Source organism: Macaca fascicularis, chromosome 16 (genome assembly GCF_037993035.2).
Source record: "Macaca fascicularis isolate 582-1 chromosome 16, T2T-MFA8v1.1".
Lineage (NCBI taxonomy): Eukaryota > Metazoa > Chordata > Mammalia > Primates > Cercopithecidae > Macaca > Macaca fascicularis.
Genome location: NC_088390.1, coordinates 82,082,729 through 82,097,164, shown reverse-complemented (window position 1 = coordinate 82,097,164; position 14,436 = coordinate 82,082,729). Strand labels below are relative to the sequence as shown.

The 14,436-nt window shown below is 48.4% G+C and overlaps 1 protein-coding gene across 37 annotated transcripts in view; it reads right to left on the bottom strand.

The window, feature by feature from the left end:
- SAP30BP (SAP30 binding protein) overlaps positions 1–14,436 on the bottom strand; it is a 43,496-nt gene that overhangs the window by 17,345 nt on the left and 11,715 nt on the right. For 7 of the 37 annotated variants that reach the window (XM_074020492.1, XM_074020503.1, XM_074020491.1 and 4 more), the window contains 2 exons: positions 909–1,010; positions 155–292 (listed from right to left, as the gene is read on the bottom strand). The exons of 15 other annotated variants lie outside the window; for them this stretch is intronic. Coding sequence is in view for 7 of the 22 variants with exons in the window: in XM_074020509.1 (XP_073876610.1) it covers positions 170–292; positions 909–1,010 (225 nt within the window). In the remaining 15 variants the exon portion in view is untranslated. Of the gene's footprint in view, positions 1–150; positions 293–908; positions 1,011–1,674; positions 1,734–3,737; positions 3,869–14,436 lie in introns of those variants that run through there. 15 more of the 37 variants (XM_074020504.1, XM_045376681.3, XM_045376682.3 and 12 more) reach the window with 5 other exon arrangements.

Sequence of the window (14,436 nt, the reverse complement as noted above, 5' to 3'; positions counted from 1 at the left end):
CCCCAAGGCTCCGCACCACACCACACCCGCCCCTTCTCATGGACTCAACTGCAGAGGCCCAATCATCACGCGGGGAGTCTACCATGTCTACCCCAGAGCCACAGGAAGTTAGTCACCAAACACGCAACGGCTCTTCAAAGGGAAACACACTTGCCACTTCAGAGGCTCCTTAGGTCAAGTAAGAGGCCAGGAGCCTCCCCGTGGCTTCTTGTGGCTTTTGTGACCCTGCAGATGGAAAGGTGTGTGGGGTGTGTGTGCTGCCAGGCTCAGCTGAGGTTGTTGAGTCACGTCTCTGGAAAAAAAGAGATGATGGGGCAAAATCACAGGAAGGATTTTATCCCTTTATTTCAGTCTTTCCCTTTAGCTTGGCTCTTCAGTCCCCCCTAAATTATTCCTTCTATGCCTAAGAAATAAATAAACTGGATAGTTGGGTTTCAATTTGCCAACTAGTCTGGTCTTTGCTTTTCTAACCTCTTAGTACAAAAAAAGGGCATGGCATGCCCAGAGCACCCCTTCAACTCGCAACAAGAGGACTCTCATTCAGTACTGAACCTGAGGCCCAGAAACAAGGCCCGCCCAACTTCCCAGCAGTAGAATCCAGCTCCACGGGCCCTCCCACCCTCAGTGCCTCTGAATAAAGTAATGACCGATGGACCACAGACCCAACTCCAAGTTCAAGAAGATTCTCCTGCCTTACGAGAACCCATCAAACCAAATGCATGAAGTAGCCTGGCCAGCTCAGAAGCCATAGTGTGCACGCTCAGGAGGAGGCCAGAGCTGCTGCACTAGGGTCTCCTAAGACGACTCTGGAGTCTGTGTTGGTTCAGATTCCCATTGGTATCAGGTACCCTTGGGACCTAGAAGGCTCTGGAGAATCAAGCTGGGAATCTGCCTCCTGCTGGCTATACCTTGTCATGTTTAGAACGTGATTCTTCTGCCCTTTGAGTCCAACAAGCTGGGTCGTGAGCTTGCTGAGCCCTGGGCGCCTCTGTCACTGTGCCGAGCTTCTCCTGAAGAAGAAAGACAACAACCTAAGTTCTCTGGATCCTAAAGTGCCCACCTGGCCAGATGCAGTGGCTCACGCCTGTAATCCCAGCACTTTGAGAGGCTGAGGTGGGCCGGACTGCTTGAATCCAGGAGTTTGGGACCAGCCTGTCATCCCAGCTACTTGGGAGGCTGAGGCGAGATCACCTGACGTTTGGGAGGCTGAAGCTGCAGTGAGCTATGATTATGCCACTGCACTCCAGCCTGGGTGACACACGGAGACCCTGGAATACCCCAGAGCTGCTTTTTAGTACCATTTACACACAACTATCCACTGAATCAAGTTTCATTCAATGAGAGTGACCTCTATTCAAACAGTAACGATATTCCTCTATAACAACCTCCACCACAGGCAGGACAGGCCTAAAGAGATACCCTCTTACCAGTCATGTCTCCGATACCAGGTATTCAGTATGAAAAACGAACCAAGCACCCATGACAGTTATCATGGAAGCCAGCCACGTGTCAGAAAAAAACCTGTGATGAACAATTTATTTTATAATTTAAAAAAATTATTTTATTTTTAGATTTGGCGGTACATGTGCAGGTCTGTTACATGGATACATTGTGTAATGGTAAGTAAGGTTTGGGCTCCCAGTGTACCCGTCACCCAGAAAGTGAACACCGTACCTGATAGGTAATTTTTCAATCCTCACGTCCCTCCCAATGAAATATTTCAAATGATAGAACTAAGGAGATGGAAAAAAGGCTCAATTATTAAACTGCCAGTCGTTCAAGGCACCGGTATTATACCACCTGCTCTAGGGGGAGAGTCTCACTATGCCCTTAAAGAGGCAGGAAGTGGGAAGAAGGGCTATGAGGATACAAGTAAAAAGCAACAAGAAAGCACTGTTCATCTCTTCCCCGCCAGCGGCGTTTTGAAATGCACAGGAAACACCTGTCTCGACTCGTAGGAATCCACCCACTGGCCTCCAGGTAGAAATTCTCAGTTGGTCAAAGTAATGAACTCATCCTGCATGTCTACTCACCAGGCATCCGTCTACATTAGCCAGAGGGCACAGAACCCGCAGCCCAGAGACATGAGCAACACCACAGCTAGAACAGGCTGAGGGCTTTTCACCCCGTTCCTAAGGAAGGTGAAAACAAAGCGCCTCACCTAGGAAAGGAAGGCCGCTCCTGGCAGAAAAGACAGCCCCTCATTCAATTCCAATCAAGACACAAGGAAAAACAGACTGGGCGTGCTGGGAGGCTGAGGCGGGCACATCACTTGAGGCCAGGAGTTTGAGACCAGCCTGGACGACATGGTGAAACCTCCTCTCTACTAAAAATACAAAAATTAGTCAGGCATGGTGGTGCATGCTTGTAATCCCAGCTACTTGAGACGTGGAGGCTGCAGTGAGCCGAGATTGCGCCACTGCACTCCAGCCTGAATGAGCAAGATTGTCTCAGAAAAAAAAAAAAAAAAAAAAAGACACAAGGAAAAACAAGAAGACAAAAACAAAAGCCAAGTTAGAAAACAGAAGGGAGGAAAGAGGAAGTATGGTTTAAATGCTGAGCTGGTGGAGAACACCAATCTGAGCTGAGGTCTCCTCCTCCGCCTGCACCCCTCATCTACCCAGACCCCACCTGAGACTAAAGGCCCAGCAACCAGAGCAGGAGGCGGCTGCGGCAGGCTGGGGGCTGTCCCTGGAGAAGAATAGTGATTTCAACCTGCCAATTTGGTTTCTTAACCAACTGTGACTGAGACTTGGAAGATGCAACAGCCATGGCTGTAGGTCCTCAGGAATTACAGAACCTGGAATATGGTTGGTTCCTCCTGCAGAGAATACAAAAGTCCAGCCACTGATGAAGCTGACTGGAGTGCAGGAAGGAAGCAACAACAATATAAACCCATGAAACTGGACAAGCTGCCATTTGAGCTGGGAGGATTTACTCAGCAGAGAAGTACCAAGTCCTGAGTAAGAGAATGGAGGTTCATTTACAGCCAACAATGCTTCCTCAATCCTTCCTGGAACCGGCCCCACAAAGCTCCAGTGTCAAACCTGAGTTCCGCAACGGCAGCCACCAGCATCTAGATCCCGCCAAATCTAAATGTCACATTTTCCTTCCAGCTCGGAGCAGCCGGGGAGCAGCCGGCACAGAGAAAGCACTCTGAACAGGGGCACAGGGCAGCCAGCCCTGAAGCCACGGGCGAGAATGCTACAGACTGGGGGTTTCCTGTTGGATAATGTAATCTTGCATCTTACAAGTATGTGGCAGCTAGGGAGGCAGATTAGTAAAATGACTCCTTTCAAACCTTTATTCTCTCAGACCTGGGACAGCCCATGGCCTGATGAGATCTCACTTCACGAGCACAGTGGCTCCTTAAAAACAGATCCTCACTGTGGCCCACGAGCCCTGAGGATCCCCTGCCAGCCATTTCAGCCTCTTCCTCCCCTTTCTGCACCCGGGATCTTTGCAATGCCTACTCCCGGAAATTGCCTTCTCCCGACTCCTGCCTAGAAAGCCCCGTGTAGGCCTCAGCCCAGCCCAGGGAAGCCTTCCTCTACCCTCACGCCCACTTGGCCAACGAAGAGAAACTACCCTACTCTGTGTACTCACAAAAATCACCTCCTGTAACAGTCTGCCTGGCCCACAAAAGGTGCTCAAGCACTGATCTCTCTCTCTCACACATACACACCTCCCGCCAAACACTGTCAGTGTGTCTTGTCAAGTTTAGGTTCCACACCTACCTTCAGCTGTTATGTTTTAACTTCAGACTCCCAGCCTGGTCAACTCTACAGCGAGTTTCATGTGTAGATTCACTAGAAATGTCAGATGGACAGGCAGCAGAAAAGCAGCTGTAGGCTTGCAATAAAAGTCTGCCAAGGAGCAGGAGAAGGTGGAGAGGGGACACCAATGCTGAATTACAAAAAAATTTCAAACCCAATTCTTTATTCATCTTTCTGCATCATTTTTTTTTTTTTTGAGACAGGGTCTCACTCTGTCACATAGGCTGGAGTACACTGGCACAATCATAGCTCACTGCAGCCTTGACCTCCTGGGCTCAAGCAATTCTCTTGCCTCAGCCTCTCAAGTAGCTGGGATTACAGGCATGCACCACTATGGCTGGCTAATTTTTAAATTTTTTGAACAGATGTACTATGTTGCCCAGGCTGCTCTTGAACTTGTAGGCTCAAGCAATCCTCCTGCCACAGCCTCCCAAAGTGCTGGGATTACAGGTGTGAGTCACCACATCTGGCCCTGCATCCTATTTCTGAACACTGGGCCTAATGCTCTTAAATCCTAAGACAAGAAGAATTACTATATAGTTAATTCATTTATTTTTTCAATTAATTTATTGAGCATCATTTATACACCAAGCAATGGGCCAAGCATTGAGGATAAAATATGAAAACTCAATCTAGGGGAGTAAGTTTAGGTATTACGTTAAGCTCTTCAATTAAAAATCTCATTTAATTTTCACAACAGTCCCATGAAACTGTGCTCTTAACCATCAGGCAATACGACTGCTTCAGAACAACTGCTATGCCATCCTCCAACAACTGCTATACCCTCTTGCGGGGGCATCAAAGTAATAGTTAAAACAAGGTTTTCTGAGATCAATGTGAGTCACTTCAGGCTGCCAAGAAAGCAACAATGCTGGATTACCTTCATAAAATACCTCCAAGTTCCAGAACAAAATGATGTTGGTTTGACAGAGACATGGTTGGGGGCTAGGAGTGAGAGCTGTCAACAGTTCAGTAAAGCCTCCAAACCCATGCTGCATGGGAACATCCCACCCTGGGGGCCAGATGCCAGCCACCCCCACTGGAGAGCCCCAGAGAAAGCCCATCGCTAGCACATTTCCTTTAGTTGTATCCTGTCGGCCAGGACTAAGCCACTGCCGTGGGCACACTGCCTGCCTGGGAATGGAAACACTCCATTTATTAGAAAAATGGGCGGAAGTTGGTGGGGCCCTTTGGGACACATTGGGGTTGCCTTTGCTCTCAGACCGCTTATTGACAGGAAGGCTCTGCTCTCAACCACAGGTTTCCTTTTTTTTTTTTTTTTTGAGATGGAGTCCCGCTCTGTTGCCCAGGCTGGAGTGCAGTGGTGCAATCTCAGCTCACTGCAAGCTCCGCCTCCACGTTCAGGCCATTCTCCTGCCTCAGCCTCCTGAGTAGCTGGGACTGCAGGGGCCCACCACCATGCCCAGCTAATTTTTGTATTTTCAGTAGAGACGGGGTTTCACCTTGTTAGTCAGGATGGTCTCGATCTCCTGACCTCGTGATCCTCCCGCCTCGGCCTCCCAAAGTGCTGGGATTAGAGGTGTGAGCCACTGTGCCTGGCCCCAACCACAGAAGGTTTTTCTAGGAACGGGTGAAACAGGAGTTTGCCAAGTTTGCCAGCTATAGAATTGGCCTTGTAGACTGAAGACAAGGTAGGGAGGGGGAAGGGAAAGTTTCTCTATTTGAAAAACCCTGCTAAATTTACAAAGCCCACATGGCTCAGCATAGCTCCTGATGTTCTGTTACATGGAACATGTTGCAATTAACTAGACTTCAATGTAAATGCACGGAGCAATTTCCAAGAGGAGACTTTTGTTATTCGACTATTCTAAGTGCAATCTACATTTGATTCAAGACACTTTAAGATTTTTGGTTTTTTGAAAATTATAGAAGATGGTTAGAGAGAACCATTCCCTTTCTGTCTCATCCCCAGAGTGTCAGGAATAGCTGTATCTCGGTCCAGAGGTTGCCTCACACCAAGGATCTGAGTCAAACCCTTGGTGGTGAGGCTAGGACAGGCTTTTTCCCTTCAAGACTTCCACAAGAACAGTATCTCTGTGCTTTAGGTTGATATATTTGGGGGGTTAGGGGGAGCTTGGAGCCAGAAAAGGACAAAAGACACAGCTTTGTGAGGCTGAGAATGCTAGTCTGGAAGGCACACAACTCTACATGGCTACCAAATTACAAAAGCGTTCCATCTGAGAGGCTGGCTGACAAGCTGAAGAGTTAGTTACATCAACATCTCAGGCAAATATACTCGCAGTATCTGAAAGTCAGGGTGGCAGAAACGCAAACTGGTCATCATCGACACTGGTAGGAAGGGGACTGAGTCACTGAGAGGGCCAAAAAGAATGCCAGCATCTTTAAAGCACAGCCCAGAAAATATTTACCTAACTCCAAAGTTAGGAATAGAAATGAGCAGAGTCCTATTGAACCCAGAAATCACACAGCAGCATTTCAGGAGACATGGATGAAAATATGGAATGAAGGTCGGAAATGCTGGATCCCTAAGGACAGGCAGTTCTCTGCATCATATAATTTCAAAAAGATGAGTCCCAGATGGGGAAGGAGGGGCCCAGCCACACCTCAGTTAGCAATCCATGGCATCTGGCCTGAAGGGAAGGAGGTCTGTTGGGGCTTGTAAGGCTGCCGGGAGGGTGGACCAGACACAGCGGTAGCTCCCTGTGGGCTGCGGAAGCACAGGAGTGAGGTGGGGCTTCTTGGAGTCTCAGCTTCAGGTTACTTGGATCAACTGCCATCAAGAAGGTCCCTCTGGCAGTGCAATGGAGCCAAGGAGGGGTCAGAGGGAGAATAATGAATACTGGTCATTGTTCCACTTTGCATGAAATCACAACTTCCAACAACTGCCAGAGTTTCTACCAGCAGTGTTCAGCTTATGATGTACTGAGGACTTCCTTGGAAGGTGGCAGAACAAAGTCATGGCAGGCTTGGATTTCTTTCCCTTGGGACAATCAAAGAGTGACTTTCATGGCCTGCCTGTCTTTCTGTCTCCTGCGCAGATCCGGTCACCACCCAGCAGGTCACTCCACGAGCTTCTGGAAATTCCATGTCTCCCAGCTGTGCAAGGTAACCCTAGTGTTGCTGAGGAAAAGTCTAAAAAAGACCATCCATCCTGTTGAGTGCAGGGAAGTGCCAAATGCTAGGCAGGCTTGAGCATTCTCAACAGTTTAAGGCCCACATTACAACTTCCAAGAGAAGGGTGGTAGATGGCTCACAAATCAGCAATGATCAAGGGCCATTTCCTTCTCTGTTCCTGGGTGAGTCATACTGTAATTCTGTTCCCTTCTAATCAGCACTCAAAAGATTACAGGGTATGGGCCGGGCGCGGTGGCTCACGCCCGTAGTCCCAGCACTTTGGGAGGCCGAGGCAGGTGGCTCACGAGGTCAGGAGATCGAAACCTTCCTGGCTAACATGGTGAAACCCCGTCTCTACTAAAAATACAAAAAAAGTAGCCAGGCATGGGGGCGGGCGCCTGTAGTCCCAGGTACTCGGGAGGCTGAGGCAGGAGAATGGCGTGAACCCGGGAGGCGGAGCTTGCAGTGAGCTGAGATCGCGCTACTGCACTCCAGCCTGGGAGAGAGAGCAAGATTCCATTTCAAAAAAAAAAAAAAAAAAGAGATTACAGGGTATGGGAGATAGAACACAGGGGCAGGTGGACTAATAAAACCAAGACTGAGGATGAAGCATATACTCTCCCACTCACATAGCACCCCATATGACACCCTAAACATAGAACCCACTAACAAGCTAACCACTATTCAAGTCTCACAATAATCTTATGAGGTAGACATTATTATTTCCATTTTGCACACAAGTAAACTGAGGTAAAACACAATGAAGCAGCTGACCCAATAAATGGCAATGGTGAAATTCAAGGCCAAATCTGTTTGGCTCCAAAGCCCAGTTATCCAACTTCCCACCTTCTCCCTCTAGACTAAGAGGCTGCAAAGGGTAGCAGTCTCTAGGAAGCTGTTGGTTTAACCACTGCGTAAGCCAACAACAAAGACCAAGAAGGAATAGCACCTCTCTAGGAATGATTCTCTTTTTTTTTTTTTTTTTTTTTTTTTGAGACGGAGTCTCGCTCTGTCGCCTAGGCTGGAGTGCAGTGGCCGGATCTCAGCTCACTGCAAGCTCCGCCTCCCGGGTTCACGCCATTCTCCTGCCTCAGCCTCCCGATTAGCTGGGACTACAGGCGCCCGCCACCTCGCCCGGCTAGTTTTTTGTATTTTTTAGTAGAGATGGGGTTTCACCGTGTTAGCCAGGATGGTCTCGATCTCCTGACCTCGTGATCCGCCCGTCTCGGCCTCCCAAAGTGCTGGGATTACAGGCTTGAGCCACCGCGCCCGGCTCTAGGAATGATTCTCTAGCAGGTCAGACTGAAGCAGGTATTAAAACCCTGGACTTAAGGGAAGACAGCCAGAATTATTATCTTTCAGCTATGACGATCAGGGGAAACAGCTCTAGAGTCCATGGGGCCCCAGTGAGTCACATCTGAGTTAACTTGTTCGGATGGTTGGTCCTGCAGGTTTAATCACACAAACCGTGGGTGCTACCACCCTGTCCTTAGCCTAGAGACTTCCTGGGGACTCACAGAAAAAATGCTACGAAATCCTGAACTCTACTCAGCTCTTCTCCCTTCCTGGGTGAACCACCATGTGGACTTCCAATAAGAACACGAGCTTAAAGGATGAGTTATTCCTTCTGACCCAAGTAAAGAACATGGCCCGTTTCCTGTTCGTCAGATAACTTCATTAGAGGGAAACTGCAGACATAGCACTCAACTATAAAAACCCATTCATATTTTGCTAGTGTAATGTGCTTATTTCTGGATTTAACCTATACAGCTGAAGAAAATATGAGAATGAGGGAAATGATGTGAAAATCTGTGGGGCTAATGATTCGTGCGTGTCACCACTAGAACAAAAGTTGGTGGATCTCAACTTTTGAGATCCAAAGTCCAAGCTTAAGCTCTGAGAGTTCAAGTTTGCTCTTCCATTCTGCAGAGTAATTCTCAGTTCTTAGGGCTCTCCAGCAGTGCATCAACAAAGGCACACAAACAACCTGTTTGCAATGGAAGTTTTCAAAAAAATCTCTATTTGGAATATTTTCAAAATTAAAATTTTTTTTTTTTGCCGGGCACCACGGTTCATGCTTGTAATCCCAGCACTTTGGGAGGCTGAGGCAGGCAGATCACTTGAGGTCAGAAGTCCGAGACCAGCTTGGCCAACATGGTGAAATCCCAGCTCTACTAAAAAATACAAAAATTGGCCAGGCGTGGTGGTGTGCACCTGTAGTCCCAGCTACTGGGGAGGCTGAGGCGGGAGAATTGCTTGAACCCCAGGAAGGAGGTTGCAGTGAGCTGAGATCATACCACTGCACTCCAGCCTGGATGACAGAGTGAGACTCCGTCTCAAAAAAAATTTAAAAAAAAAAAAAAATTTTTTTTTTTCTTACAGCAGTTTTATTGAGATATAATTCATACCTTACAACTCCTTTTTTTTTTTGAGACGGAGTCTCTCTCTGTCACCAGGCTAGAGTGCAGTGGCGTGATCTCGGCTCACCGCAACCTCCGACTCCCTGGTGCAAGTGATTCTCCTGCCTCAGTCTCCTGAGTAGCTAGGACTACAGGCACGTGCCACCATGCCCGGCTAATTTTTGTATTTTTAATAGAGACGGGGTTTCACCATGTTGGCCAGGAGAGTCTCGATCTCCTGACCTCGTGATTCACCCGCCTCGGCCTCCCAAAGTGCTAGGAATACAGGCATGAGCCACCGCGCCTGGCCTCATACACCTACAACTCTTCAGTGTTCGTTTTTATCTGTTCATTTGTGTCATATTGCTATTATAATTACACAGTATAGCAACATTGAAAACGTTTATATATAGATAGAGACAAAGCTGGATGCAAAACATATGTTATTATTGGCAAACATAAAAGAAGAATAAAAATGGTTGTACGAGGCCAGGTGCGGTGGCTCACGCCTGTAATCCCAGCACTTTGGGAGGCCGAGGCGGGTGGATCACCTGAGGTCAGGTGTTCGGCACCAGCCTGACCAACATGGAGAAACCCTGTCTCTACTAAAAAATACACAAAATTAGCCGGGTGTGGTGGTGCATGCCTGTAATTCCAGCTACTCGGGAGGCTAAGGCAGGAGAATCGCTTGAACCAGGGAGGTGGAGGTTGCAGTGAGCCGAGCTCACGCCACTGCACTCCAGCCTGGGCAACAAGATTGAAACTCCGTCTCAACAATAACAACAACAAAAAAAGTTGTACGGTTAGCATCATGGGATTAGGTGATTTCTATCCTTTCGCAATATACTCGATCTTGCTACAATAATTTGACAAAAATAAAAATAAACACAAATTGTATTTTTTTTTTTTTTTTGAGAGGGAGTCTCGCTCTGTCGCCCAGGCTGGGGTGCAGTGGCCGGATCTCAGCTCACTGCAAGCTCCGCCTCCCCGGGTTCACGCCATTCTCCTGCCTCAGCCTCCCGAGTAGCTGGGACTACAGGCGCCCGCCACCTCGCCCGGCTAGTTTTTTGTATTTTTTAGTAGAGACGGGGTTTCACCGGGTTAGCCAGGATAGTCTCGATCTCCTGACCTCGTGATCCGCCCGTCTCGGCCTCCCAAAGTGCTGGGATTACAGGCTTGAGTCACCGCGCCTGGCCCACAAATTGTATTTTTATAAAAATGTAACTCTGTCCATTAAAAGAAAAGTCCAAGCTTAAGCTCTGAGAGCTCCAGTTTGCTCTTCCGTTGGACAGAGTAATTCTCAGTTCTCAGGGCTCTCCAGTAGTGCATCAACAGAGGCACGCAAACAACCTGTTTGCAATGCTGCAAAAGGACTCGGGGCTCCTATCTCATACCACATCACATACCCTCCTAAACATCCTTCAATATCAGCAGGAATGCAACCCTTTGCTGCTTGTTTATGAAAAGCAACAGCATCTTCCTTTCAGATCCCAGAGTCCTGGAAGGGCAGCAAATACACCAGCAGCCCAGATGGGAAACACCTGTGCTCTGCAGCTACCCCGCAGAAGCTGCCCATGTTCTGGAGCCTGTGTTCAATACAGAGAATAGAAGATTTCAACCTGCAGTGCCGCCCGCATGCAATTGCTGGCAGGCTCCTCAAAGTTCTTCCTGTAATCAGCAGTCAACAACAAATTCCTGGAAGATTAGCCCCTTAGGCAGTTTTCAGATATTTGATTCTGGTACTTCAAAAGATCAGTAGTAATGCAAGGACAGTGGGAAGGAGTTGAGAGGAGAGTGGGTGAGGGAATTACCGAGTCAGCTCTGCCCAACACAAATCCTTGTCTAGACTGTGAGTCAGTAACTCCAGTCAACTGGGAGACCTGGTCTTCTTCAGGGTGGGTGTGAACAGCCACTGAGGCAGAGAACCACTCACCCGGCCGAGCCTCCAGAGAAGGCTAAGTGAGGACTTATCAAGGCCCCCAATCTGGAAGTCTAAGACAATCTACTGCCACAGTTCCCAAACTGTTACCTGGGGTAACCCAGCAAACTCACAAAGGTGCCACAGGATATTTAACATAACTGTTACAGGAAACATAGCCTTACTCCACACGTCCCATACCACACACACACTTACACATATTTTTAAGCAGCTACTGAATTGTGAGGACAGTAATACTTATTGTCTGAAGCGAATGATGTAAGAAACAGAACCATTTGTTAGGCATTTTGTTTTCTTTTTTTTTCAGACAGGGTCTTGGTCTGCTATCCAGGCTGGAGTGCAGTGGTACAGATCTCGGCTCACGGCAACCTCCGCCTCCCAGGACCAAATGATCCTCCCATCTCAACCTCCCAAGTAGCTGGGACTACAGACACACGCCACCATGCCTAACTAACTTTTGTAGTTTTTGTAGAGACGGGTTTCACCATGTTGCCCAGGCTGGTCTCAAACTCCTGTGCTCAAGCAATTCTCCTGCCTCGGGTATCCCCAAGTGCTGGGATTACAGGTGTGCGCTCAGCCGTCAGGCATTTCTTTTGGTTCTGGAGGTCTGTGAAAAACTATGGAGACACAAAGGGCAGTGAGCCAAGAAACTGTGGCACCTTCTGACCTACAGGATGAGGGCATATAATCAGACTTAGTTACACTGCAAAGGCCAAGCACTGCTAACAAGTGCACTGTATACCGTGAAAAGCACATTCATGTACATTCTCTCACGCCGCAGTCATCACCACCTTGTAAAGCGGGTCTCACGGCCCTCACTGCCCAGATGGAGCCGAGTGAAGCTTAAGTTATAGGCCTGTGGTTCCACAGCCAGAGGCCAGGGCACAACCCAGGTTTTCGGACCACGAGTCCACCAGACCAGCTCTAAGTTGTGAACTCCACCTTTTAGTACTACTTTAGGGATCTAAGAATTTTTAAAATGTCTTCTTTTAACTGGGGTTATACACGCCTTTAAAAAAAATGCCAGAACAATTCCCCCCAACCCCCACCTGACGCCACCTCCTTGACCCAGAAAACGGAATTTTGTTTTTACAGATGTGCACTCCTGGGCCGGGAGGATTCTTTTCCTAGATCAGCACCTCAGGGAGGCTGGCGATCCCAGTTCCTCCCAGTTAGCTGGCAATAGGCTGCTCCATCTTTCTTGCTCCAGGCCCTCAATCCCCGTGTTTGTTTTCAAAGGAAGGGTGTGTCAGGGACAGTGAGTGAGTGGAAACAGCTTCATCCACAGGAACTGTACGAGTGGAGAAAAAAATAAACAAGGGAAACTGTCCAGGGCAACCGAGGCAAAAATGGACAAAGGAGAGTGGCGAAAGGGATGCTCGGGTGCCAAAGGTAAACGGGGGAGGAAGCACTTCAGCCATCAGGCACTCCTTTCCCGGACTGAGGTGCTGGTCCCAAGACTGTCACTTCTGCTCTTTTTCCAGAACAGCAGTGCCACCTCCTGTTAATTTGCTGCTTACCAAAGAGGCAAAACCAGAAACTTGAAGTTAGAGACAAAAAAATAATGGAACAGAAGCGCCAAAGCTTGTTTCCTATGCAACGCCCAGCCTCCTTCTCCAACCTCCTGTTCACTAGTTTGGGGCAAACTCAGCACCCGCAGAGCCCAATCCCTGTTGCCCCAACCTAAAGGACAGGACCAAAGGCTCCCTGCACAGGTGGGCCAGGGTTAGTTCTTACTCACGCTCCCAAACGTGGGACTCTGCGTTCACAGGTAACCCCAAACATCAGAGCAATACAAACTAGGGCAATTCCACAGTCTGTGCATTTTTTTTTTTTTGAGACGGAGTCCCGCTCTGTCGCCCAGGCTGGAGTGCAGTGGCGTGATCTCGGCTCACGGCAAGCTCTGCCTCCTAGGTTCATGCCATTCTCCTGCCTCAGCCTCCTGAGTAGCTGGGGCTACAGGCGCCCGCCACCACGCCCAGCTAATTTTTTATGTTTTTAGTACAGACGGGGTTTCACCGTGTTAGCCAGGATAGTCTCGATCTTCTGGCCTCGTAATCTGTCCGTCTCAGCCTCCCAAAGTGCTGGGATTACAGGCATGAGCCACCAGACCGGCCCAGTCTGTGCATATTTTAAAGTCATCAGATTATAATAAACTTAGAGAATACTCAACTTTGCTTATGTATAATGCCCAAGTCCTTTCCTAGGGGGTTCCCAGGGAACTCCTTGGCCATTAATCCAATTTCTACTCATGCATTTCTTTTATGATGTTGATGACAAGTCGTTTCTTAAAACTTGCCTGAGGCGGGTAGATCACAGGTCAGGAGATCAGGACCATTCTGGCTAACACAGTGAAACCCCGCCTCTACTACAAATACAAAAAATTAGCTGGGCGTGGTGGCGGGCGCCTGTAGTCCCAGCAACTAGGGAGGCTGAGGCAGGAGAATGGCATGAACCCGGGAGGCGGAGCTTGCAGTGAGCTGAGATCATGACACTGCACTCCAGCCTGGACGACAGAGTGAGACTCTGTCTCAAAACAAACAAACAAAACAAAACACAAAAAACTTGCCTGAAAAACCTCTAGAGACAGGGAGCTCACTACCTTATGAAACAGCTCAACCACTTTTGGCCGGAGATCACAAAAGATCCTTCTTTATGTGAAGGTAAACTGTGGAATTCTATGCGCGGCTTCAGGTCTGCCTCAGGCTGCGTTAGCCTTTCCCTCAGCAGACCTTCAAACACCAGAGCGCAACCCCGGCTCTTCCCGAGTCTTCTCTCTTCCAGCTCTACCTTTTCCCCAGGTGATGTGCCTTTGAGTCCCCTCACCTTTATGACTGCTCTTCTCTGAGTGCCCTCCAGTTTAAAACATGGAATCTGCTCTTCCAAAACAGGCTGACGACATGGTGTGACCACCCTGGGAAGTGTGCACAGGAGGAACTGGAAATGACGGTCAGTTCAGCCAATGCTACTGAACAAAGACACTCCAGACATATTGAGCCAAGTGCAGCCAGCCCGCTGGATCCGTGGTTCCAAATCCATGGCCAAAACTCACCTCCAGTTGAAAGTCTGTGTGTGTAATCACGTCTATGCTGACCATGTCAGACTTTTTTGCTTGTGTCATTATTCCCTAAACAACACAGTCTAACAACTAGTTACAAAGTATTTACATTGTATCAAGTAGTATAAGATGATTTGAAGTATACAGGATTCCCAAGGCTAAATGCAA